Consider the following 26903-nt stretch of genomic DNA (forward strand, 5'->3'; position numbering starts at 1 on the left):
ACAATACTTAGGATAGTTTGTAATGTTTATTTGCTTAATTGTTCAAATAATGTTTGTTCCTCCCACTTAACCAAAGAAAGGAAGGAGAACTTTGTAGACCGTTATGTTCCTGAGTCTCACATGGTGCCTGACACACAATAGATACTGAATAAGTATTTATTAAATGAATGTTGACACAAAGTAATTGGCAAACATTGCTATGGCTGTTTCTGTGTTTCAGGCAGCATTCTGAGCACTTTACAGATACCAATTTATTATTCCCCCTGACCACCCTATGAGGTAGATATTATTATCAACATTTTACAAATGAGAAGAACGAGGCACAGAGAGATTAGGTAACTTGCCCAAGGTCACACAGCCAGTAAGGGGCAAAGACAAGATCTGAACCCAGGCAGTGTGGCTTCAGAGTCCTTACCCTTAACCATTATTTATTAAGCACCTACTGTGTGCCAGGCCCTGGGGATACAGTAGTAAACAAGAACTACATTGCCCCAGGTTCCAAGAATTCCACTCAGTTCCAGAAAGGTGGCTCTGTTTATAGGTGCAGATGTTCAGGTGCAGAGATATTCAGACGCTGAGCAAGGCCACACAGCCAGTTGGCAGCAGAACACCTCTCTTTATTCCAGGCTTTATGTGCTTCCTACTATACACCCTGTGTCCACAGGGTAGGGACACTTTGACGATTTAACCAGTCAATTATAATAATATTTTTCTCTCGGAATGTTTAAAAGAAAAAAAAGTTGGCTTGCTAAGGTATAATCATGGCTCAGAGGCCAACCTGACATTAGTTATTAATTAGGCCATTATGCATTCCACAGTGATAATTGCTTTGCTGCAAAGTCACCAAGCATGAAACGGACCTAGCAGAGAAACGCAATCAATCTGAGAAGTCGCGGCCCAGTTGCGTTCTCTCACCTTGAGTCGGGTGTACGCCAGAGCGGGAAACAAAAAGAAATTAATGCTACATCAATAGGCAATAGCAAGCTGGCCCCATCCCATTCCTTCCCCGGGATGATCATGTGCCTGGGCGCAGGGATGGTGTTTAAGTGAAGTTTATCAGCGAAAACGGCCATTTCTCTTTGATCTCCTAGCCAGTGGAAATCTGTTCATCTCCTTTCCTTTTTTTCCCATCTTGGGAAAGGAAAAAAGCCATCTGTTTGCCTCGCCTGTTGCTTTTGCAATGAGTAGGGTGGGGGAACAGCAGCTGCTGGGGCTGCCCAGGTGTCAGGAACAACACAGCAGCTCTTCCTGTGTTCTGTCTCAGTCTACGTTCTGTCTCTGGCCTTGGTGGGGCAAGAAAGGAGACGCCTACCCCACCCTGAGCCTCCAAGTGGGAGGCGTCAATGTCGAGGGCAGCTGGAAGTCCATCTTAAGAGAAAACCTTGGGGTACAAGAAACAAAAATCCACCCTAGCTAGCCTAGATGAGGAGAATTTATTATAATATTAGCTACGTGATATTTATGGGGTATCTTTTGTATACCAGATGCACAGTTGTGTCATTTAATCCTCAGCAGGGGTATTTTTGGTATATCCCCCATTTTACAAATGAAGAAACTAAGGCTCATCATGGTGAGTTGTCTTGCTGAAGGTCCCACCGCTAGTGGTAGAGCTGGGATTTGAACCCAAGCTCATGAATACAGCACTCTCCTGAGACCACATGAGAGGCTAGAGAAAGCACAGCTGGCCTTCCAGAGCATGGGACAAGGAACCAAAACAGCTCAGAAGCAAAGGAGTGGGGTTCCTCATCTTGTCCTCTCTCTGGGCCGGCTTTCTCACACATGGTAGATGGAAGGTGGCTCCCGCATAATGGCCATCTCAGTCCCCAGGTTCACCCCAAAGTCACTGGAGCTAACTGCCTGGACAAATCAAAATCAACCAGTCTCAGATTTAAACTGTTAGGATAATGAAGATCATTGGCCTAGCCCAGTGTCTGCCCCTGGTACATCAGCCATGGACAGGAAGATGCCTCAGTGCAGACATCAGCCGCTGTGGCCGATCTCAGGGGAAGAAGGAAGGTCGCAGACTCGCAACTTACCGTTGCCTAATTCAGCTTCTTATCATTTTGTCCATTCACACAGTCCTGATTCTCCCTCTCATCTAACCCCTTCAATCAGCCACTTCACATACTGGAGTTACTACTACTTTCCTGCAGACATTTGGGGTTTTGCTCCTGGAAGAGTAGTCGAGTGATTCTTACAGAGAGGGTAGATGACCGTCAGGATTTAGAAAGCCCCAAAGGTGTACAGATCTCAACCAGCCCAATCATCTGTATTTTGCCCAGAAGTCAAGATAAAGAAATTCATTATGCTGAGAATGGGTTGTTTCCAGTTCTCGCTCATTGAAGCCAGGCTCTGGCACCATCTTGTTTCATTCTTCCACGTGATTTGCCTGCGCCAAGACCTTATATACCCCACATCCCCACATGTTCTCTGTGAAAGGAGAGTAAAACCCAGCGAGCCCAGCTCCAGTGTTTGAGAGATTATTCCCATTCCAAACAAGATGGCAACCAAGACTGGTTGAAGACTTCCCACATTGGCTCAGCTCCTCAACGGAGCCTCCAACGCATGTTTCAGTGTTTGGCCAAGCCCTTGAGGGGTAGGTGGAGCGGTCTGCTGCTTCTGTGACATTGATCACCAGAGCTTGGGATGGCCAAGCTGGACAACCCCTTAGAGTTAAGCTGTCACCCTTAAATGTCTCTGATGCTTAAGCATACTCAGCTGCACAGCCTCTTAGGAAGTTCTTCTCAGGAGCTGACTCATAGTGTGAAGTAGGACTTAGATGTCTCTGTTATAAATGTTCCTTTTTCAGTGTATAAGGCGAGGGGACCCTGACATTTTGAAAAGGAGTAAGAAGACCATGTTCTTCCATCCCTGTTTTCTTCACTTGATGGGGACAGACATAATCATTCATCATTTCAACAAATGTTTGTTGGGCTTCTCCTACATGCCAGATGCTATTCTAAGTGGTGAACAAAACATTCTAGCAGGATATGTTAAATCAGTAACAGCTTGCTGTTAGAGGACCTGCTCACTTTGACATGGACCCAGCTCTATTCTGGGTTAATCCTGGCCTGATGTGGTTACTGTTATTATCCCCATTTTACAGAGGAGAAAACTCAGAAAGGTTAGGTGACTTTCCTTAGGTCACAACAGAAAGGCTAGATGACTTTCCTAAGGTTACAACAGCAAGTAGTAGAACTGAACCCAGTTGATATCCTTCTAGACCAGAGGTTGGCAAATTATATATAGCCCATGGGTCAAATCCAGCTCCCTGCCTTTTTTTGTAAATAAAGTGTTTTTTTTAAAACAAATTTATTTATTTTATCTTTGGCGGCGTTGGGTCTTCGTTGCTGTGCGCGGCCTTTCTCTAGTTGTGGCGAGCAGTGGCTATTCTTCGTTGTGGTGCGCGGGCTTCTCATTGTGGTGGCTTCTCTTGTTGCGGAGCACGGGCTCTAGACGCGCAGTCTTCAGTAGTTGTGGCGCGTGGGCTCAGTAGTTGTGGCTCACGGACTCTAGAGGGCAGGCTCAGTAGTTGAGGCACATGGGCTTAGTTGCTCCATGGCATTTGGGATCTTCCCGGACCAGGGCTCGAACCCGTGCCCCCTGCATTGGCAGGCGGATTTTTAACCACTGCGCCACCAGGGAAGCCCCTGTAAATAAAGTTTTATTGGCACACAACCACACAGTGTCTGTGGCTGCTTTCACTGTACAAGGGCAGAGTTGAATAGTTACGACAGACCATATGGTCCACAAAGCCAAAAATATTTATTCTCTGGCCCTTTACAGAAAAGGCAAGATCAAACTTATAAATTTTGAGTGGTTGAATTTGACTCAGAGAATGCATATCTTCCTACAGTCATTTCTATCTTCCTCCCTCCTTTCTCTCCTTCTTTCCTTTCTTTCTTCTCTTTATTATGGAAAAATTCAAATACATGAAAGTTAAAGAGAATAAAATAATGAGCCACATGACCCAGTTTCAATGATTATTCACTCATAGCCACTTCCCTTTTGCACCCCTGGATTATTCTGAAGCAAATCCAAGTTGTATCATTTCACCTGTAAATATTTTAGTGTATAATCTCTAAAAAATAAGGAATCTCTTTGTAAACATAACCACAATATCATCTCATCCAAAAATTTTTTAACACTAATTTCTTTTTTAAATTGAGATATAATTGATATATAGTATTATATTAGTTTCAGGTATAGAGCATAATGATTCAATATTTGTATATATTGCAGAATGATCACCACAAGTCTACTTAACATTCGTACCACACACAGTTGCAATTTTTTTTCTTCACAGTAGTTTTTTAATATTATCAGATATCCAGGCAGTGCTTCAGTGTCCCTTATTGGCTCCTCAGGGTTTTTTTAATTGTTTTATGGTGTATACCAGGACTCACACGGGGTCCATACATTGAGACTGATTGATGTGCCTCTTAAGTATGGCAACTAACTGTCTATTGGTTGTGCTAGGTGTTTCCATCATGAGGTGTATAATGTACCTCCCAGTCAATTCCTTTTTTTATGCTGTTGTTAGACAGGCCCTGAACTGAGGGGTACCTGAGATGCAAAACTTTGGGTTTTAAAGCTGAGAAGCTCTTCAGGTGTAAGATTTTTCAGGCTAAAACTGGGGAAGTCCAAGACAAACTAGGACAAGTTGGTCATGCTACCTCTGCTACATGTTCTAATCTGTAAGCACCCTGCCCATCTTTTTTTTTTTTTTTTCCTGATCTGTATGTGGAAATAACTGGCTATTTTTCTTTAAGACATTCCCCTGATCACAGCTGATTGCACCAGGGGCCGACACTGGTCTCAAGCTAGGCCAACAGTATTCATTATCTCAGGAGTTTGAGTGTGGGACTGGTTGAGGAAGCCAAGAAAGCTGACCTCAAGAGAGGGCAGGGCCAAGGGACTTGCCTCGTGCAGTAGAAGCACCCTCCTTGCTTCTGGACTGTTCTGGTTCCTTGTCCCACCCTCTGGAAGCCCAGCTGCACTTTCTCTGGCCTCTCATGTGGTCTCAGGAGAGTACTGTGTTCATGAGCTTGGGTCCAAATCCCAGCCCACCACTAGCTGTGGGACCTTGGGCAAGTCACCTCACCTGTAGCTGGGATTTTGCTGATTGTGCCCCTGTGGTGTGGTTTGACCAGTTCCTCTATCCTCTATATTTGCTGTACATGGGTAATTGGATCTAGAGGCTCGATCATATTCAGGTTCAATGTTTTGGCAAGTCTATTCGTAGGTGGTGCTAGGTGTTTCCATCACGAGGTGTATAATGTACCTCCCAGTCAGTTCCAAGATGGGGGTGGGGTCAGCTAGAGGCAGGGACCAGCCTGATCAGTGACAAGCCAGGTGTGGCTGCCTAGGGACACCTAAACCTCCCTCGCCCCGTACGTCAGGAAACCATAGCCGATGTCCTCTGATAGTTAACATTCATCATTAATAATGGAAGCGGAAACCAAGTGATTTCATAGCTGTGCGAGGTAATTAAATTACTTACATGAATCCACTCACACGTGATTATTTCCACGTTTCCCACCAAACATATGCCTTTCCTTTGTTTTGCTGCCATCCTGAGCTGCCAGCTGGGAGGATAAGGATTGAGGGGGCTTTGCCTGTCTTTGAGAAACAGCAAAGAAAGTGGGGTTCCCCATCCAAGCCCCCCTCCCCTGATAAATGGAAACCCTTCCTCCCAACAGAGCATAGGGGCTAGAGCATCATCTGCATTTCCAACCTAAGGTGAACAGTTTTTGCTGTATTTCCCCCTGTAAATCATATTGTTTCCACGTTTTGTTGTATGGGATAGCAGGAGGCAAGGAGGGGAACAGAAAAATTGCTTCCATGAAATTGATGCTGTTAGTGGTCCTGGCAAAGAGAGAATGAGAAAAAAAGTGAGAAGCATTTGAACTACAAGGTTTGCTCTTCTACTTTGTCAGGTGCCAGGGGATGGAGTTGGGATACAGCAAAAGAAGCTGGCTGTCCCCTACCCTGGGTATCTTCTGTTTGTGTTCAGGTACCTGATGGGGTTCCCAGAAGGGCAGAGGGAAAAGTTGGGGGCCACATGACATTCCATACCCCAAAGCAGGGCTGCAAGCTCAGTTGCCCACAGGGGCCCTGCAGGTAAGCTGAGTGAGCACCACAGGCACAGGTGAGACAACAGAGAGGAGTGGGGACTGAGGCAAGCTGGGACTTTGTGTGCCACCTCAGGAGTGGCCTCTACCCAGCTCGGGCAGACGACACAGTCTGGTCTTGCAGTGCACTGTGGGAGCTGAGAGCACAAACTTCAAAGCCAGGCTACCTATCTCCAAATCCCTGCTCTGCTCACTTTCCTAGCTCTGTGACCTTGCGCAAGTGTCTTGACTTCTCTGTGCCTCCATTTCCTCATCTGAGAAGTAGAAATGAAACTACATCTACCATTGATGTGCTGGAGAGACTCACAGAGCAAACTCCTCGGGCAAACTCCTCGGGTGGTCGGTGACATTGGTAGCTTGAAATCCGCCATGGTGGGAATATTGGCACCATGGAAATTGGCAAACACTACAAACTAGGACCCTTTTTTTTCCCACCAGATAACCAGTTGTTAAATCTTTATCAGCACATCACTGCACCCACCCTAAAGGGCTTTTATGAGGATTTTGAGACTTAGTGTGTGTAAAGCCCTTAAAGCAGTGCCTGGCACACTTTAAACACTCAGTAAATATTCACTATTATTACTGTTTCCTTTTTTTATGCCTTTGTCACACAAAAACAGAGCCCTCTGTGGCCACGTTTTCTCGTTTTTCCAGCAAGCTGGAAATCTCAATTTTTATGTAAAATCTCCTGATCTTTAAATGTTGACTAAAAATGAACATTTTTTAAACGTGAACAAAGCCAAGTGCATGACGGGATTTGGACCATGGGCCCCACATTTGCAGCCTTGGGCTTAGAGGGAGGAGTGATGAGCGTCGTCTGATTATACCAGATCATTTCTTACCTTGGCACATGCCACCCTCTCTCCCTCCTCTGTAGCTCAGCAACCTGCTCGTCCTTTGCAAGCCAGTGCCACCTCCTCCTTGAAGCCCTCCTCTAGCCAATGCCCCTGCAGAATAAACCCCTCCCTCCTTGACTCCCCCTCCTCAAAATGCTGCTTGTCTTCTGCCCTTTTCTATGGTCGGTCTCTTTCTTACTCTAGGACTTGTGGGCTGGGGCTGTGGTTTATTCTTCTTTGCGTAGTGCTTAACACATTGAGGATCATAATAATTAATAATACTAAAATGAACATCTGTTAAGTGTTGTCCGTTTGCCAGGCTGTGAGCTAAGCAATTTTTGTGTATATCACCTTTAATCCTTATCGTAATCCTCAGATGTGGAAACAAAGGCTCAGAGAAGGCCAGTGGCTGCCCAAGGCCACAAAGAAGTAGGGAAACTGGGAATCGAATTCGACTGGAAATCGAATCAGCCCACGTCAGGAAACTGCGCCCATGACTCCTTGCTGCACAAACTGGGCAGGAGACAGAGTAGTGCCCCAAGTGTCCAGCTGAGGCTCTCATGGAGCTGTCTTGAGCCACACTCCACAGAGACATCCAGAAATGACGATGCTATATTTAAAAGCATGGGCAGGTGGTGCTTCAGTGGCATTTGGGTGGCCGCCTCTCCATAAAGGGCATGCATGCTCTTTTAACTTAGCTCTTCTGCTCTGGCATTTCAGAGAACTTCCCAGGATGGCCTCAAGAGGGGAGACTGCAGCCACCTGGGACCCCTGCAGGCCTCCCTGCAAGGGCAAGGACACCCCGGCACATGGCCGACAGAGCCTGGGGCAGTGAGAGCTCAGAGGCGAAGTCAGGGTCACGAGCCAGCTCACAGCAGGAGCAGGAGTCCCCTGGGCCTGGTGCACAGACCCCTGGACTGCCCTGTTTCAGAGGCCGCTTGTTGCCAGGCTGGCTGGGTGGTTCTTGGCATTGCTGACCCTCAGCCCACATTCCGGTGATTTGGTTCCAGCCCTCATGTTCCAGCAGTTTCCACCTTTCACATTTCCCCCAATAGCACCAACTTCTAACACCCTCAGACCCCTTTGCCCAGAAATCCAAGAACCGTCTATGGATGGCTTGGCCAATTTCACTCCATATTTAATGGTGAACAAAGCATATCTTAACTGCTGGTGTCACCACACAGAAGCTGGATCTTGTTGTCCCTACTCTCTAGGTAGAGAAACCGAGGCAGAGAGAGGTGAAGGAAGGATGTTCACTCATCATTAAGTGCTGGCAGGGCGGGTACTCTGCCAGCTGCTTCTCCTCCCTGATTTGATCCTCCTGGCAGCTCGTCACATCATTGTACCCATTTTACAGTTGAGAAAGCTGAGGCACTGAAGGCTCCGTGACTTGCCCAAAGTCACGCAGCCAGAGATGCAGGTTTCAGACTTAGATCGCTCAGAACCTGACTCCAAAGCCCGTGTGCTTTCCAGCCCTTCCTTGAATCCACAGGCCTTTATTAAGCCCCAGCTGTGTGTGTCCCTGCGCTCACTCACCCCTCTCCTCCGTGGCCCACTTAGCACCACCATTCCCATCAGAACACAGAGTAGACAAGCCCTGCTGGTCTTTCCCAACTCTGCCTATGAGTTTCTCACCATTTAGCAGGGCACAGAATCATCCAGATGCTCTAAATGGCCCTTTTTTCTGGTCCCAGGTAGACTTGAGTTGGGAGGGCCTAAGCGTTTTTATTCGGGGTGGAGGGCTCACACAGGATCTTGTTACAGTTTGGAAGGGAAGTTTGCCAGACATGTGGGGCTGCCTGGAAGTGAGAAGTAGGACCAGTACAGGGCACCCTGCTTAGCGTTCCTGTTTTTAATATGCCTGCGAAATCACTATTTGAAGGGTGGAGTTGGGGGCTGATGGAACTCAAGAAGAATGTGGAGAAAGCAAAGCAAGCAGAAAAGGGGTGTCAAGTCTAGGCCAGAGTGAAAATGCCAGTGCCGATGGGGTCCCACACCTGTACTGCAGGTGCACAGGAGGCCTGAGGTGAACGCCGACCCCTGGCCTACCTCAATGGAAGGCTGCTGCTTGGCCCCAGGCAGCAGCTGTTGGTGGAAACGTGGTCCCAGGCTGGCCAGATCCTCTGATTTTCCAAGAAAAGCCAGCAATTTGGATCTCTTCTCAGTTTTAAATGCTGCCTCAATATATATGCACACATTTTCATGCTCACAGTACTTTATGAAGGTATAATTTACATACGGTAAAATGCGCAAATCTGAAGTATGTAACTTGATGAATTTTTTTGGCTCAAATATTTTTAAAACACTTGAGGGGCCAAGAAAACATGTCCATGGGATGTATCTGGCCCTGGACCCATCATTCATGACCCTTATTATGCTGTCTGGCACCCATGATCAAGGTAGGACGCTCACACACGACAGTATGCCATGGGAAAGGGGGCAGGCTTTTGGAGAGAACCCAGTGATAATCCCATTAGTCTCATGGCTAAGGGCACATGCTCTGGAGTCCTGAGTATGAATCCTGGCTCTGCCACTTGCTGTGTGACTTTGAATAAGGTAGATCTCTCTGACATCTTGTTTTCCCTACCAATAAAATCAGGAAGATAATGTTACTGACCTCATAGGGCTGCTGTACAGATTGAATGTGTTAATGTGATAAATACCGAGAGCAGTGCCTGGTACCTAGTACCTGCTTTATACGTGTTCACTACTCTTTTTTTTTTTTAATTGATGGACTATTTTTTAGAGCAGTTTTAGGTTTAGAGAGAATTTGAGCAGAAAGTATAGAGCTCTCTACCCCAGTTCCCCTGTTATTAACATCTTGCATTAGTTCAGTACATTTGTTACAATTGATGAACCAATATTGATACAGTATTATTAACTGAAGTCCATTGTTTACATTAAGCAGTCACTTTTTCTGTTGTACAGTCTTCCTTGACAAGTGCACAATGTGTATCCACCATCACAGTATCATACAGAATGATTTCACTGTTGTTTTAAATCAGGAATCTTTGTTAGTCCTCGTGGCTATTGCAAAGAAAAGACTGGCTGTGGCTTATGCATAACTTCAGGTGGGCATGCGGGAGCCCCGTTCCTTACACTCAGGAAAACACAGCATATTCAGGCGTGAGAAGGGGACATTTTAGGGGTGAACTTGAGTCTGTTCTAATTTACCAAAAATGGGAGCTACTCTCCCACTTCAGGTGGGAAGTTGCACAAATCCAGGCCCAAATTCTCTGCTGCACAGCTGGCTCTGAATCCAGAGACCAGGTTCACATGCTGCCTTGGTGTCTCCTATATGATGTGGGACTGCCGTATCAGCCTCTCTGGGCCTCTCAAACAAGAACTGTCCTCCCTGCCAGTGCCACCTCTGGGAGTGAGTGGAGGCTCAGAGGCATTAATTCCTGTGAAAGGTCTTTGTAAATTATAAAAAGCTCTAGATTAAAATTGGAAAGTATGATGATCATAATCAGTTATAGAGAAAAACTGAGCTGTTGTCAAAACAGGCCTGGTTGTCAAAGGCTGAGCCACAGAATTTGGTTGCATGTAAGGGCTTCATGACAGTCGTGCATGGCTTGTCCCTCTGGGGTGAGGTAGCCAGAAAGTCAGACACACAGCTAGGGCCTGCCTGGAACAGCAAGGTCCAGGCTGGGGCACCCACCCCTGGGTTGCTTCTGCTCTTGAAGCCTGCCAGCCGAATGGCAATCAGCACGGAGCCATGTTTGTGATATCGGCAGCTCCCAAAAAGAGGAAATTGAACACAGATGCTTCCAGCGCCCATGAGAATGAATCTCAATCATCTGACTTCATATACTGGCCACACCCTGGGCAGGACGGGAAACGTAACTTCTTTCCTGCTCTCATATATAAATGGCCTTAATAGCTTTTCAACTCATTATATGAGCACATAGTTGATTTTTTTAATACCCCAAAGCAAAATTTATTTGTAAGTCACTAAAGAAAGCCTCCTGTCCTGTCCCTTTTATGCTGGGAGCCCTCAGAAGAGAAGTGAAATTGTGTATTCACTGCTAAAAAAAGCTCCGGCTTATACAATTTTAACAATAGAAAAAATGATCTTTGTGCTTCAGTGCATGGATGCTTAAAGGAAAACAGGCAGTCTGTTCAGGTGGCTGGTGAATTACAAATGAGTGGTTTGCCTTTGTTTTGAGTGACAAGCAATTTAAATGCAGTCTTATGTGGAGGCCTGGAAATTCTTTTCCCCAGAAGAGAGAGCAGGAAAAAAAAGAAAAAAGCTTCCTTTTTTTGAGCTGAGAGATTATATGAGTTGCCACTGAGCGGAGGTGAGAAGTTAGAACTTCATTTGATAATTATAAAATCAGTAGTTTGTGATTGGACATAATTGATGATTATACTGTTGCTAATAGCAGGCCTGCCAGCCTGCGCTTGTGGGACATTTCATTTTTGCGCCGCTTCCAAGCTGTGAAAGCCAACCTGGCGTGGGGCACCGTTTCCGAGATTTCAAGGAACCTGACATAAATGCATTGGGGGGCCCACATTATGTTGGATAAAAAGTGTTCATTAATGCCAACATTTGAAAACACTTTGGTCTGTGCCTTATTTTTAGCCTGGGGATAATTACAAATATTAAAATAAAATTGCATGGTGTTTTCCTTTCCTCCCTCATGCTCTCCCAGCAGACCCACCCCTTGATCCAAGCCTGGGTGGGCTTCCAAGGCCTTGCACTGCTTTTGATTAAAATCCCAGTGGGGTGGAGATCGATGTGTGGGGAGGAGAGTGTTTGTCTGTCTGCTTGAGTGAATTTGAGCTAGAGACCTGAAACTCAGCACCTTTACTTTACAGATGGGGAAGCTGAGGCTCAGAAAGGGAGTGTGACTTGCCCAAAGGTGAACAGGGACACGAGGCCCCAGCTGAAACCAGAACCCAGGTCTGCTCACTCCCAGGTCCAGCTTTTCCTGTTTCCCACGCTGCTGACAGCTTCCCTGAGATGCCACGACCTCTGGGGCAGATCCTGGGCCTCTGTCCCCTCACACTCGGTGTTACTCCATCACAGAGGCTGCAGGAGATCTCCACAGAGCCTTCGAGGTTGCAGCATAGTTTGGGTTGCAGCGTAGATGAGTGTCACTCTCCATCATCCTTCTAGATGTGGGTTTTTATTTGTTTGTAGTTCAGAAGGATTAGCTCAGAGAGCCTCTTAAGTTCCTTCCTTATCTCATTCATTCATTTTTTCATTCAGTCATTGTTGATTTAGTGCCCACTCCTGACTTGTCCTGTTGTGGACTGCGAGGGAGGAGAAAATCACAGCAGCAGCTGTTCAAGATCATCCAGTTGTTCACGCCCCAAACCATGAAATGTCCTTGACGCCCCTCTTCCTCTCACCTCACCCCACATCTACTCTGTGTTTCTGAGAAACAATTCCTGTGGCTGGACCTTCAGAATGGATCCAGAACCCCAGCACTTCTCCCCACCTCCACTGACACCACCCTGCTCTGAAATGCCATCCTCTCGCCTGGACTATTAAAGTAGCCACCTCCCTGGTCAACCTGCCTCCACCCCAGCACCCCCTCAGTCCATTGTCCACACGACAGCCAGAGGAATCCTGTTAAAACGTACGCGAACCATGTCCCTCGTCTGCTCTAAGCCCTCCCGTGGCTACTCATTCCCCTCGGGGGAAAAAGCCCAGGTCCTCACAATGACCTACAAAGCTCTGCCCCTACCCTTTGATCCCTGACCTCATCTCGTCCCCTTTCCTACCTTCTCCCACTACACTGGCCTCTTTGTTGTTACCCAAACAAGGCAAACATATTTCTGCCCCAGGGCCTTTGCACCTGCTATTCTAGCTGCCTGGAATATTCTTCCCTGAGATGGCCAAATGACACACCCCCTCCCCTTCTACAAGTCTGCTCAACTGTTCTTTTCTCCCAAGGCCTTCCCTAGCCCTACTAGGCAGGACACACATCCCTACCCCAGACCCCCATCTCCCTCCTAGCTTTATTTTTCTCCCTTGATCACTTTCTCACCTTGTGTATCATGATTTCTTTTATTGTCTGCCTCTGCCTTTAGAGTGTCAGCTCTGCAAGGGTACAAGTTTGGGTCAGTCTTGCTTGGTACTGAATACCCAGTGCCTAGAACAGCCCCCATCCTTAGAAGATGCTCGATAAATACCTGCTGAGAAAATGAATTTATTGGACATCGGTGATGTGTCAGGCGCTATGTTAACACTTTACATGCATTATTTTATTTCACTTTTTTAAATGCCAAAAAAAAAAAAAAAAAACTAGTCCCAGTCCCAGCCCTCTGGATGCTCACAATCTGGTTGGAGAAATGGAATAACACCCAGATGACAAGTTAGCATGAGCACGGGCCTGTCATCAGATGCTGACTGATGGGTGAGTTCCTGGTGTTCAGGGGAGGTCGGGACGAAGCACAAACTCTCCCTTAACTAGAACACGAGCACCAATCAGGGTGCCTGGTACTTTTCCGGACATCTCCAAAGAGGTAGCCCCACTGCTATCAGTTCCTCTCCAGCCTGAGAATCACCCCCCAAGGATGACACATAGACAGTGACACTCGTTCTTCAGCAGACATTTATTGAGCACCTACTGTGTGCGAGGCTGTGTGAATAGACAGACCCACTCTCCTCTGGTGGGGCTCAGACCTAAGAACTGACAAACCCAGCCATGAGATGGCAGCTTCTGGAGCTAGACGGTCAGCTCAGGCTGTCGTAACAGAATACCACAGACTAGGTGACTTAAACAACAGAATTTTATTTTCTCACAATTCTGGAAGCTAGCAGTCCAAGATCAAGGTGCTGGCGTGGTTGGTTTCTGGTGAGAGCTCTCTCTTTGGTTTGTAGATGGCTACCTTCTTGCTGTGTTCCTCCATGCTTCTGCATGCCTATGTCTCTTCCTCCTCCTATAAGGACACCGATCCCCTTAAGACTTCATTTAACCTTAATTACCCCCTTAAAGGTCCTATTTCCAAATATAGTCACATTGGGGGGGCACAATTCAGTCCCCCCACCTCATGGAAGTTTTGCAAGGATCGAGTGAGTTATGCATGTACAGCACTCAATACGTGTTTGAGGGTCTTGTGGAGGGTGCAGGATGCCTCCCCTGGGGCGTGCACATAGTGGGTGCTCAGTAAATACCGCTTGCTTTTATTGTAGTTACTGAACTCCTGCTTGTGTCCATCACTGTTGCAGGTTGAGGCACTGGGAGGAAGATCTAGAAACTGGACCTACAGCCCTGGAAGAGGGGATCTCAGAGCTCAAGATTGAATTTGAATTAGTGTTTTACAGCTGATGATTTAAAATAGATTTGTGATTTATACCTGAGAATTCAAAACAGTGAAAGGTGGCCAGATATGTTCATTTTATTCCATCCCATCAGGCTCTAGAAGTGGCTTCTGCTGGCTCCTGAGCCTCAGCTAGGATGTGGCCTTTCTGGGACCCACTCTGACCCTCCCTTAGGAATGTCCCCGAGATCTCAGAAGGCCAGAGAGGGTCCCAGCCTTCTGCTCTGTCCAGACAGGAGCCAAGAGAGCCCAGCTCAACAACAGCTACCAAAAACAAGAGTCAAACTCTTATTTCTTATTTAAGCCCTGACATTAAAGTGTAATTTTCATTTGCTCAGCCACATCAATGACATACGGCAGAGAGAGCATTAGTGCTCACCCGGGAGCAAGGCCCCCAGCAAACACACTCTGTGAGGCAGAGGTGACAGGTCCTGCTGAAGACCCGGGCACTTGGCTTCTGGCCTCGCTGTGCCCTGCCCACCTGCCGGCCTGGCTCCTTCAGCCCTTTCAGATATTCCAGCCCCTTCCACAAACCCCTACCAGAGATTCAGTCCCAAGTGGGGGTTAGGATCATGGGCTTTGGAGTCGGACTGAGCTGGGTGTGAGTCCCAGCTCCCACACGGTATGGCCTTCGCCCTTCTGTGCCTTGATATCTTCATCTGTTAAATGGGCAGTAACACCCCCACCCCGACCTGGGTTGTGAGAATTAAATGAGTTAATATTTGTCAGACACTTAGCAGAGTGCTTGACAGAGTCAGTGCTCAGTAGTCACTGTTACTGTCGATAATAATAATTCTCATATCAGCCAAACAAGGTAATTGTTATCACCTTTTACAAGTGGTAGGACATCAGAATATTACTATAAGTAAAAGGGATTTATCACATAGACTCAGAGTAAGATGTGCACCTTCTGGATAGTTTGGCCAAACCTCCCTCATGTATAAATTTCCCTTAGTACGTTTATATCCTCAGAGATAGATGGCCATGTACTTGGATGCCTCTTCTGTTGGGGAGCTCAGTACTTCACAAGGCAACCCATTTTGAGAACTTAGAAAGATTGAGCCTCCTTGAAATTTCTACCTTCTTCCCATCCTGGGCTGCAATCTTTACAGTCCAAAATACATGTACTCCTCTCAACGCAATAGCCAGAAAGATCTTCAGCTGATTGTAGACTGCTCTTGTAGTGTGTCTCCCTGAGTCTGCTCCTCCCTCTTGGCTAAATGCACCCCCATGCGCCTCCCCACCTTCAGCCCCAACCATGTCCTGGATCAGGAACTTATCTCCTAATCATCTCTCGAATCAGTTCTTTTGTTCCCCTCTCCAGCACCACCCTGGACCTGGACCATCACCTCTCCCAGACCCTGCGGCAGCCCCTGAGCAGTCACCACGAGCCCCTTCCCATCTGAGCCAGTCACTCCCCTGCGTCGCGGCAGCCAGGGTTTCCTTCTGCTCCTCTGCATGGCCCACGGCCGCTGCCACCCTCATTCTCTGTGCTCCCCGCACTGTGCTCCACACCCCTGCTCCCTTCACTCTGAGCCCTCGTTCCATCCGCCTCCATGTCTGTGCCTCCCTTACTCTCCAGTGTCTGTGAACCCCCAGCTCTCTGCTCCCCCTTGCTCTCCATGCCCCTCACTCTTTGCATAACCCTCACGCTCTATTCCCCCTTCCTCTGTCTCCCCTCATTCTTCTTGCTCCTCTTTGCTCCCCATGTGCCCCCGGATCTTCACTCCCCAAAAGGAGAACCAGGCCTCAGAGGGTGTTAAGGGCACTCTCCCGCGCGCCGGCCCCCGGCCATCCCGGGCTGATGCCTTTTCTCCTCCCATCTCATTCCTCTGCCTCCTCCTCTGAGGTACTGATTCTGAGAGCCTCTGAACACCCACCTCTCAACTGCCCATCACTCTTCAGTTTCTTCCAGAATTCCTGTGGCCTCAGACCCACCCACCCAATCTCTCAGAACCACCATGCCCACCATCCCCAGAGCCCAGGACCCAGCGGTAGAGGGGAGCTGTGTCAAAGTGTGTTTCACAGAACCCTAGTTTCTAAGTTTATTCTCTGATGAAAAAGCTCCGTGACCAAATGCATTTGGGAAAACACTGGGCTAAGCTGAGTTGAAGAGCATTTTCTTCTGCAGCTCTCGTCAGAGCATCCAGTGTGCTAGTAGATTTTGTACAATCCATGGAGAAGGCAGGTGGGTACAGGCTTGATCACAGGTCCCTCCCTCTTCACGCCGGGGGGACTGTGCAGCACACTTTGAGAAACGCTGGTCTCTGGTTGCAGTTCTGAGCCCTGGAATGAGAGCATACTGGGCGCAGATACCACCTCCATCAATAACTAGTTCTTTCATCTTGGCCAAGTGACTTGGCTTCCCTGAACCTCAGTTTCTTCCCCTGTAAAATGGGAGCAATAACAGAGCTCACGTCTCAGAGCTGTATGCAGACATTCCAAAGATACGGCACTGAACACAGAATAAAGGTTCGGTTTCTGGAAACTCTGACTGTTCATTGTGAAGAGCTTGGCACAGAGCTGTTCTCAGTAGCCGGTAGATGTTGTCACTGCTGTCTCAGACAGTCATGGAAGCACAGCCTCGGGGGGGCCCCAAACTTGCCATTTTTCAACCACCTGACAGACAAATGCTAGGCAGCTAGAGCAGGCTTTTGCGTCTCCTCTGGCTTAACCGGTTCTACACCTGTTAACTTTCATACTCAGGGGACCAAACACATTTTCACCCCTTACATTACTTCGGGTAGTGTGAATGCCGCCTGCTTCATCAGACGCTGAGCTATTTCTGATGGTGACCTTCTTGGTGTCTGTAGCTGGCCGCCACCTCCTCCTCCTCCTCCTCTCCCTCCCCCAGATGGCCTTCAAAGATCTGCCTGTCACAAGCCAAAGCTGTCATTCTGGACCCTTTTCTCCTGCCCTTCTGCACTGTAGGACCCAGCCATGAGGCAGAGACACATGGCCTTTTATTTAGGCCGAGCTCACCTCTTCTGGGCACATGGGTGAAATACATCAGAGCTGCAGCTCTTGGAAAAGACATCCTATATGGTTGGAAGAAGAATTATTGGCTTTATTAGAAAGCTTTTTTCCAACTTCCATGGGACTCTTTACCACATGTTAGCCCATTCCTCCCCCAACAGCTTCTTAGGCAGATGGAGAGTATTATTCCCACATGATGGATGAACAAACTGAGGCCAAGAGATGCTTCATGACATTGGGCCCAGCACTGGATCAGTCCCTGATGCCATCAGGCCTGGCCTTTTAGAAATAGACAGGGTCATCGCTCTAAAACAAGACTGAACGAGGCAGGACATCCAAATGACTACTGTCTTCAAGAGTCATATTTACTATGGGAGGCCCTAAACTTGAACTAATTCAGGCCTAGCGCCATTCCAGGATGTTTTTTGATCTCTGCTTTTGAAAATATTGTCCAGCCATTAGGTGAACTTCTAAAGCAGGGATCAGCAAATGTTTTCTGTTAAGGGCCAGAGAGAGTAAATATTTTCAGCTTTGCAGCCAGAATGTCTGTCACAACTATGCAATTCCACCATTATAGCATGAAAGCAGCCATAGACAATACATAAAAGAATGATTGTAGCTGTGTTCCAATAAAACTTTATTTAAACATACAGATGAAGGGCCACATTTGGCCCAAGGGCCATAGTTTCCTAACCTTTGATCTAGGACAGCGCTGTCCAGTAGAAATAGAATGCAAACGACATAAGTAATTTAAATTTTTCTAGTAGCTGCGTTATAAAAAGTAAAATGAAATAGGTTAGTTTAATTTTAATAATATATTTTATTGAACCCAGTATGTCCACAATATTATCATTTCAACATGAAATCAATATAAAAATTATTGAGATCTTTTACATTCCTTTTTGCTTCCTAAGACTTAGAAATCCCATATTTTAACGTACAGCCTATCTGAATTTGCATAGTCACATTTCAAGTGCTCACTGGCCACATGGGCTAGTGCTTACTGTTTTGGACAGCACAGCTTTAATGGGGTGGGCTGACATTATAAGGAGACAGTCGTACACATAATCAATACACAACTGATAAGCACCATGAATGGATAGTAGAGGGTGCTATGCATAGGGACCGGGAAACAATAAAGGGATCTTCTGTGACTTGCCCTCACCTCTGCCCTGAATTCCTTTTTGGAAGTCAATAGCAGGGCTTTCCTGGTGGTCCAGTGGTAAGGAATCCACCTTCCAATGCAGGGGATGCGGGTTTGATCCCTGGTCGGGAGCTAAGATCCCACATACCACGGGGCAACTAAACCAGCGCACCACAACTACTGAGCTCGTGCGCCTCAACAAGAGAGCCCTCATGCTGCAAACTACAGAGAGAAAACCCACACGCCGCAACTAGAGACAAACCTGAGTACTGCAACAAAGAACCCGTGCCGCAACAAAAGATCCCACATGCCTCAACGAATGCAGCTTAGTTCTGCAACTAAGACGCAACACAGCCAAAAAAAGAAAGAAAAGAAATAAATCAGAAGTCAATAGAACATTCTTATGCCTATCGTAAACTCCAGCTACCACACATGCTTAGCATGGACGACTATAAAATGAAGCATTCAGACTTTGTGCTGGCTCATCTTTGATAATTCTCCATCTAGGGATCGGGAGATGAATTGCTTTTGTTTCTCATGGCTTTTCTTGGACCTCAGGTCAGCCGCATAGCAGCCCCTGACCTGGTACAGCCATAGATAGCAAATCAAGGCATCAGCATCCAGATGGGGTCCGAGTGATTGTCCCCACTGGCTGGGATGGTTTTTCTATCCAGGAGAAAGGGGCCCACATCTGGATTCAGAACAGTAATTTCAACCCCCAGACCTGGTGTGAATCTCACTCTACCATTTACTTACTGAGTGACCTTGGGCAAGTTACTTAACCTCGCTGAGTCTTAGTTTCCTCATCTGTACAATGGGGATAATGACAGCAGCTACCTTCAGTGATTGGTGTATGGAGAGGGATGATTATGAATAGTAAGTATCTGGTACATGGTAAACTCTGAATATTACATTATTATTATTATTAGTGCCTCAAGGATGTCCCTCCAAACTCTGAATTAATTGCCCCCTCCTCACATTAATCTGGAGACTCCAGTGTTTGCATCACCTCCTCCTGTGTTACGGTTCCTCTTTGGCATTGCTGTGTCTCCCACTCAGCTGTGAGTTCCCAGAACAGGAACTGTGTTTTGTACATCTTAGCAAGAATAAAACTCTTCCCTTTGCCTAGATTCTAGAACATTATTTCTGTCCATCACCATCTTCCCCTTCTGGGAGATAATTCCTGATGTTCCTTCCACCCATCAAACTGGGTCAGTCTCCCCCCACTTACACACTCTCAAGCCCCCCTGTGCTTTTCCTTTGAAGCGTTTAGCACATGTAATTAATGAATTATCTGGGGAATCTGCCTTTTTTTTTTTTTTTTTTTTTTTTGCGGTACGCGGGCCTCTTACTGTTGTGGGCTCTCCCGTTGCGGAGCACAGGCTCCGGACGTGCAGGCTCAGCGGCCATGGTTCACGGGCCCAGCCGCTCTGCGGCATGTGGGATCTTCCCGGACCAGGGCACGAACCCGTGTCCCCTGCATCGGCAGGTGGACTCTCAACCACTGCGCCATCAGGGAAGCCCTGGGGAATCTGCTTTAATGTCCGTCTCCCCACTGGACTGTGAGTCCTCTAAGGGTGGTGCTTGAGGCTGCATTATTCATCGCTGAGTTCTCAGCTCACAGGTCATGGCACATAGCAGGTGCTCAGGAAATGTTTGTTGAATGTATGAGAGACTGTCGTTCACTCTGGAAGGTAAGCGACCAGAGATTGCTCTCAGAATAACAACAAGAGAGCTTAAAGAGCTTTTGTAACTGACCTTTTTAAAATCACTTGCTCAACATCCACCATATATTTCTCTCCACCTCTCTTAAATAAAAAGTCTCTGTGGACCTTGTAAAACCTTCAAGCCATGCTGTCCAGTAGAAATATAATGTGATCCACACATGTACTTTTACATTTTGTAGTACCTACATTTTAAAAAGTAAAAGAAAACAGGTGAAATGAATTTTAATAATGTATTTTATTTAACCCAGAATACCCAAAATTTTATCACTTCAACATGTAATCAACATAAGAATAGCTGATGAGCTATTGTACATTCTCTTTTTTTGAACTAAGGCTTTGAAATCTGGTGCATATTTGCACTCACAGCACATCTGGATTTGGACTTGCCACGTTTCAAGTGCCTAGTACCCACATGAGGCTCATGGCTGTCATATTGGAAGCTGCAGAGAAACTGCTATGGTTTTCAAATTCTTCTTCCCAGAGTGCCCTGCTGTGTGTGGAGGCGAGGCTTTTCTCAGGTGGTCTTCATAGGACACCAGAGATGAGCACAGCTGAAGTTTATCATCCAGCACTGGGCAGAACCTGTCCCCATAACAGGCAAGAAGGAAGGAAGGGGTTGATCATACCAAGAGGTGACATGTCTATGGGGCTTAATGCATGCTAGGAGTTTTGCAAAGGGCTTTACATTGTGTTAAGTCATTTGATCCTCTAGCGACGCTTTGAGGGAGGCTATCATATTATTATCCCCGTTTTACAGGTGGGGAAGTAGAGGCACAGAGATTGAAGTGACCCACCTGTTCAAGGACACACAGATAATAAGTGGTGGAGCTGGGATTTGAACCCAGGCAGCCTGGCTCCAGGACCTATACCTCGGTTGATCACCTGTGTGAGCAGACTGTCTCAGAATTGGGCCCTGCCATTTCTCTACAATTGTGTCACAGGCAGGATCTAGAGTCAGTGCTACCCACTTGGATTTGTTCATTCAACAAATTATGTTGAGCCCCTTCTGTGCACCAGACCACACGCTCACAGAGCTTACTTTGAGGGGAGGAATTCAATAACAGACACTTCCCCAAATGGCGTTACTGGGATTCATAGGAAAAGCCCAGCTCTGAAAGAGGGTGTTGACAAGTAGATGCTCTGATAGAGTCATCATTTAGCAAGTTGGCACCAGAGGGAGAGGTATTTCAGTGCCAGGGGGAATAAAGCTCTGTTCCAGTCCAAAGGGGGATGCCAGCCCAGTGTGTCCTCGAGGAGGTAGGGATGGTGACCTGTGGGTGCCAGGAGCTTGGTCCAACAGTATGCCAGGAAGGCCCAGGACTAATGCCAAGGGGAGTGGTCAAGAAGAGCCAGCATCAAGGCAGTTGTGAGGCCGGAGCTCAGAATTCACAGCCAGGAGCGAAGGGATGAGATGCTGCTGAGCCCCAGAAACACATCTTACGGAGTCTCACTGGCAGAACAATAAAAGTCTGTGAGGAAGAGAACGAATGCATGAAAGTAGCTCCTCACTACTGGTCATCCAGTCATTTGGTGTATTCATCAATCAAGAGGCATTTATTGAGCACCTTTGGTATGCCAGGAACTGTTTCACAAGCTGTCACTCTTGACATTTGTTGAAACTGATATCTTACTAGAGATTCAACAATTTCTCTTTAATTTTCAGTGGCAAGACATATTCCCCAGATGTGTCCCACTTTCCTACAAAACGTGTCATATTTGAACCTCTGACATTAATAACAGGAATAATAGTAACAGCTGTTAATAACCTACTGTTGTGCCAGGCCCTGTGCTAAGCACTTATATATAGCTTCTTTTGATCCTCACAACAGGCCTAAGAGGTAGTTTCTATTATTTACCCCTTTTTTTTTTTTTTTTGCGGTACGCGGGCCTCTCATTGCTGTGGCCTCTCCCGCTGCGGAGCACAGGCTCCGGATGCGCAGGCTCAGCGGCCATGTCTCACAGGCCCAGCTGCTTCGCGGCATGTGGGATCTTCCCGGACCGGGACACGAACCCGTGTCCCCTGCATCGGCAGGCGGACTTTCAACCACTGCGCCACCAGGGAAGCCCCATTTACACCCATTTTACATATGAGGAAACTGAGGATCAGAGAGGGGCAGTGACTTGCCCAAGGTCACACAGCCAGATGCAGTGGAGCTGGAACTTGAACCCAGACTTTCTACTCCACACTTTTTTCTTTCTTTTTTTTTTTTTTAACAGGCAAAGTCTATTTATTTAGAACTTGCTCTGGCAAAGGAGTCAGCCACCATCAGCTGAATTTTGGCAGTCTACTCCATACTTTCAATCTTCATTTCCCTTCTTCCTCCCCCCAATCCCATGTTTGCACATATAGAAAATGATTAAATTTGCTTCTAGACTCAGATGCTGTGGTCACACGTGATTCTTTCTCTTGTTGTTTCCAAAGGTGGTGGCTCTTAGTAAGAGAAGTCAGGAGGCCGAAGCTGCTTTCCTGAGCGTTTACAAGCAGTTAATTGAAGCACCAGGTAAGACATGCTTGGGCTCCGTGAGTGAATAATTAACAAAAATAAACTGCTGTTAGGACTGTTACACAGGCGCCTCCTCTCAGTGGCATCTGGGGACAGGCCAAGACTCCTGGGTGAGGCCAGGCCCTCCATGGGTAGGAGTTGTAGGGACTGAGGGGGTCTACACCCAGTCTGGTGTGATGTGTCCCCACACGACTCTTCCATCGTACCCCACTGCCTTCCAACATCAGCCAGGGAGCTTTGGGGGGCTCCTGGCAAGATCTCCCACCTGGATCTTCTTGGGGAGCCGAGTGTCTTGCCCACCAGAACCCCCATCCCTTTGCCACAAGGGGCAGAAGGCACCCAGTGCTCTCTGCCAGCAGAGGGCGCTGGAGGAAAGACTGCAAATGTTTCCTCCAGCATGGCACGGCCAACCTCAAAAACTTGATGTTCCTCAAAAACCAAACCCAAAAAAGCATATACTGTATGACTCCATTTACATAAAATATGAAGACAGGCAAAAATTAATGTCAGCACTATTCACAGTGGCTAAAAGGGGGAACAACCCAAATGTCCATCAGTGGATGAATAAATAAAATGTGGTTTACCAATCCAGTGGAATATTATTTAGCCATAAAAAGTAATGCAGTACTGACACATGGTACAGAGTGGATGAACCTTAAAAACATGATGCTGAGTGAAAGAAGCCAGATACAAGAGGTCACACAGTTTATGATTTCATTTGTATGAAGTACCCAAAATAGGCAAATCTATAGAGACAGAAATCAGATTGGTGGTTACCAATCCGGGGGCAGGAGAGAATGGGGAGTGAATGCTTAATGGGTATGAGGTTTCCTTTTAGGGGAATAAAAATGTTCTGGGACTAGATAGAGGTGGTGGTTGCACAACATCATGAATGAACTAACTGGCACTGAATTGTTCACTATAAAATGGTAAATTTTGCGTTACAGAATTTCACCTAAAAAAAAAAAAAGGCACCTGTGCTGTTAGAAGTCAAGAGAGTGGTTTCTCTTGGATGGGGCGATAGTTCCTGGGAGGGGCCTTTGGGGGCTGGAGATGTTGCTTCTTGATCTGGGTGTGGACTACAGAGGTATGATCACCTTGAGAGCTTCAACTGTGTACCTAAATATGTAGATATACTTCTGCAAAAAGTTTCCTTTTTTTTTTTTTTTTTTTTTTGCGGTACGCGGGCCTCTCACTGTTGTGGCCTCTCCCGTTGCGGAGCACAGGCTCCAGACGCGCAGGCTCAGTGGCCATGGCTCACGGGCCTAGCTGCTCCGTGGCATGTGCGATCTTCCCGGACCAGGGCACGAACGCGTGTCCCCTGCATTGGCAGGCAGACTCTCAACCACTGCACCACCAGGGAAGCCCAAGTTCCCTTTTTTAAAATGGCCCGTCCTCTGCACATTTTCATTTATTGACCTAGAGATGGGAACCCAGAATGTAGTGATTTGCTTAATAATAGTGGAGCTGGGAGACAACTCCACTGTGCTAACTCCCTCCACCCAGACAGCCCCTTTAATCCATTTCTAGTACTTCCACACAGCTGCAGGAATTAGTGCTATCAGAGGTGACTGGAGCTGGGGGTTTACGAAGAAGAAAATGAGATCCCACTCTAGGCTGAGCCATGGAGAAGGCAAAGTCATTTATATTTGATGTCAAGGTTGTTTGTGAGATCTTTGTGCAGGGGTTGGGAAAGTCCCTCGTTCCATCTGTCTTGGGCAGTTGTGGTGGTTTAAATAGTGTCCTCCCAAAATTTATGTCCACTCTGAACCTCGTAGTGTGACCTTATTTGGAAACAGGGTCTTTGCAGGTGTAATTAGTTAAGGATCTTGAGATGAGATCATCCTGGACTTAGGGAGGACCCTATATCCAATGAAGGGTGTCTTTATAAGAAGAGGAGAGGGAGTTTTGGGACAGACACAGGGAAGAGGGCCATGTGAAGACAGAGGCGGAGTTTGGAGTGATGCAACTACAAGCCAAGGAATGCCTGAGGCCACCAGGAGCTGGAAGAGGCAAGGAAGGATCCTCCACTAGAGCCTTCAGAAGGAGCACAGCCCTGACAGCAACTTGAGTTTGGACTTCTGGCCTCCAGAACTGTGAGAGAATAAACTTTTGTGGCTTTAAGCCACCTTAGTGGGTGGTGCTCTGTTATGGCTGCCCCGGGAAACTAATACAGCAACAATGATGTGAAGCTTCCCCTCCAAAAGCACATGAGCTGGGTGGTGAGGGAAGTCTTCTAGCCTGTTCTACTCAAAGTGTAGTCCATGGACCAGCAGCATTGGCTTCGCCTGGAGCTCGTTAGAAATACAGAACCTCGGGCCATTGAAGCGTCTGCATTTTAACAAGTTCCCCAGGGGATCCGGGAGCACATCACAGTCAGAGAAGCAGTGGCCAGGTGTAGAAGTTGCATGTGCTCTACCCTCTGCATGTTACAAGCCCCAAAGGAACAGGCCCTACCAGTCCCTGTCTCCCTGGCACAAAGAAGTTGAGTCCAGTGCCTGATGCCTCACAGCCAGGGAGAGATGGGACTCAGCTCTTGATACATTCAACAACTATTTCTAGAATGTCTGCTCATGTCACAACTTGGCTACTCGTGGGAAGTTATGTTAGTTTCCCATTGCTGTAACAAACTGCTGCAAACTGGGTGGCTTAAAACAACAGATCCTTATTCTTTCTCAGTTCTGGAGGCCAGAAGTCTGAAATCAAGGTGTCGGCAGGGCTCTGCTCCCTCCGAAGACAAACACTGTTTGGTGTAGGGAGCAGAAAGCTGAGTAACTTGCATCCTTCACGTTACACACTGTATTTCAATAGGGGAGGACTCTTCCCTACCTCTTCCAGCTTCTGGTGGCTCCAGGTGTCCCTTGGCTTGTGGCTGCATCACTCCAGTCTCTGCCTCTGTCTGCACATGGCCTTCTTCCCTCTGTGTCTCTGGGTCCCAAATCCCCCTCTTCGTTCTCTTATAAGGACACTGGTCATTGGATTTAGGCCCCGCCCAGATAATCCAGGATGATCTCATCTCAAGATCCTTAACTTAATTACATTTGCAAAAGATCCTTTTCCAAAAAAGGTCACATTTACAGGTTCCAGGCATTAGGACATGGATGTATATTTTGGGGTCACCATTCAGCCCACTACAGAGGCACCTGCAGACTCGACTCGCTCTGCTCCAGTCCCGTGCTCTGCCCTGATTCTGCACTCGCAGGAAGGCAGCATGGCCACATGGGTTTTCTCAGTCAGAATGTTTTGGCGGCAAGAATGGCTGGAACCAGACAGCACAGCCCTCCAGGCTCTGTGCCTTCCCCCTGCCAGGGCATGGTCCTGTGGTATGAGGCCAAGACAGCTGTGTCTGCAGCCCTGGTCGTTATCACCCTTACTGAGGACCACACCAGGCACGTGGCCGAGAGACCGAGAGGCCGCCCCATTCCTTGCAGCCTTTTTGCTTATGATGTCTCCACCCTTATCAGAGCTATCTGGGAAAAAATTTGGAAAAATACACCCTCTTATTTCCCACTCTTTTCAATTCTTTGGGTTGCACAGTCTCAGTGGCGAATGACAGTGGAGGGTGACCCAGTACAGACCCCAGAGATACCTCCCACGAGTCCACATGCCCAGCTCCTCCACCAGGCCTCATAGTACCTTTCCTGTAGCACCAGGGGGCAGCACTGAGATGGGCTTGTGTTTCCAGGCAAAGACCCCAGTTCAAATCCTGCCTGTACCACTTACTCATTGGGTAACTGTGGACGAATTAATTCACCTCCCTGAGCTTCAGTCTTCGCTTCTATAAATTGGGAATAATATCAGAGTCTGTCTCATACAGTCATTGGGAGGCTTCAGCGTGCATGACGCAGAGTGGCACTTGCTAAGTGTTAACTGTTCTTATCATCATCTGTGTGTCCCTACGACAAGTGAAATTCTCCAAGCCTGGGACTGAGTCATAGTAAACCTGTGTACCCTGAATCCAGTACACAGTAGGCACCTAATAATTGTTTGTTGAATGACTTAGAAATAAGATTCAGACGCAGAAAGTGGGAGAAGAGTTATTTGAATGAAAAGGTACTTTTTTCAACTAGTGCTTCCTGCTTGCCACGTGTTTATCTACTCAGATGGCATCTATTGAGTGCCTCCTGTGTGCCCAGCACTCACTAGACACTGGGAACATAACCATGAGCCTGCCGATACAGACACGGGCCCAGACCTCAGAGAACTTGCATTCTGGTGGCAGAGGTAAACAGATCATCACTCCAGTAACCTGTTGTCTCAAACCCAGGGGAGCGTTTGGGGGTGAGAAGGGGCTTACAGCCCCCATG

General features: G+C 47.3%; 1 protein-coding gene across 7 annotated transcripts in view; it reads left to right on the forward strand.

Moving 5' to 3' along the window:
- CUX2 (cut like homeobox 2) overlaps positions 1-26903 on the forward strand; it is a 261050-nt gene that overhangs the window by 179563 nt on the left and 54584 nt on the right. For all 7 annotated transcript variants that reach the window (XM_060028044.1, XM_060028045.1, XM_060028047.1 and 4 more), the window contains exon 4: positions 22515-22593. In XM_060028044.1, the coding sequence (XP_059884027.1) occupies positions 22515-22593 (79 nt within the window). The remainder of the gene's footprint in view (positions 1-22514; positions 22594-26903) is intronic.

The sequence above is a fragment of the Delphinus delphis genome, chromosome 13 (assembly GCF_949987515.2).
Source record: "Delphinus delphis chromosome 13, mDelDel1.2, whole genome shotgun sequence".
NCBI classification, from domain to species: domain Eukaryota; kingdom Metazoa; phylum Chordata; class Mammalia; order Artiodactyla; family Delphinidae; genus Delphinus; species Delphinus delphis.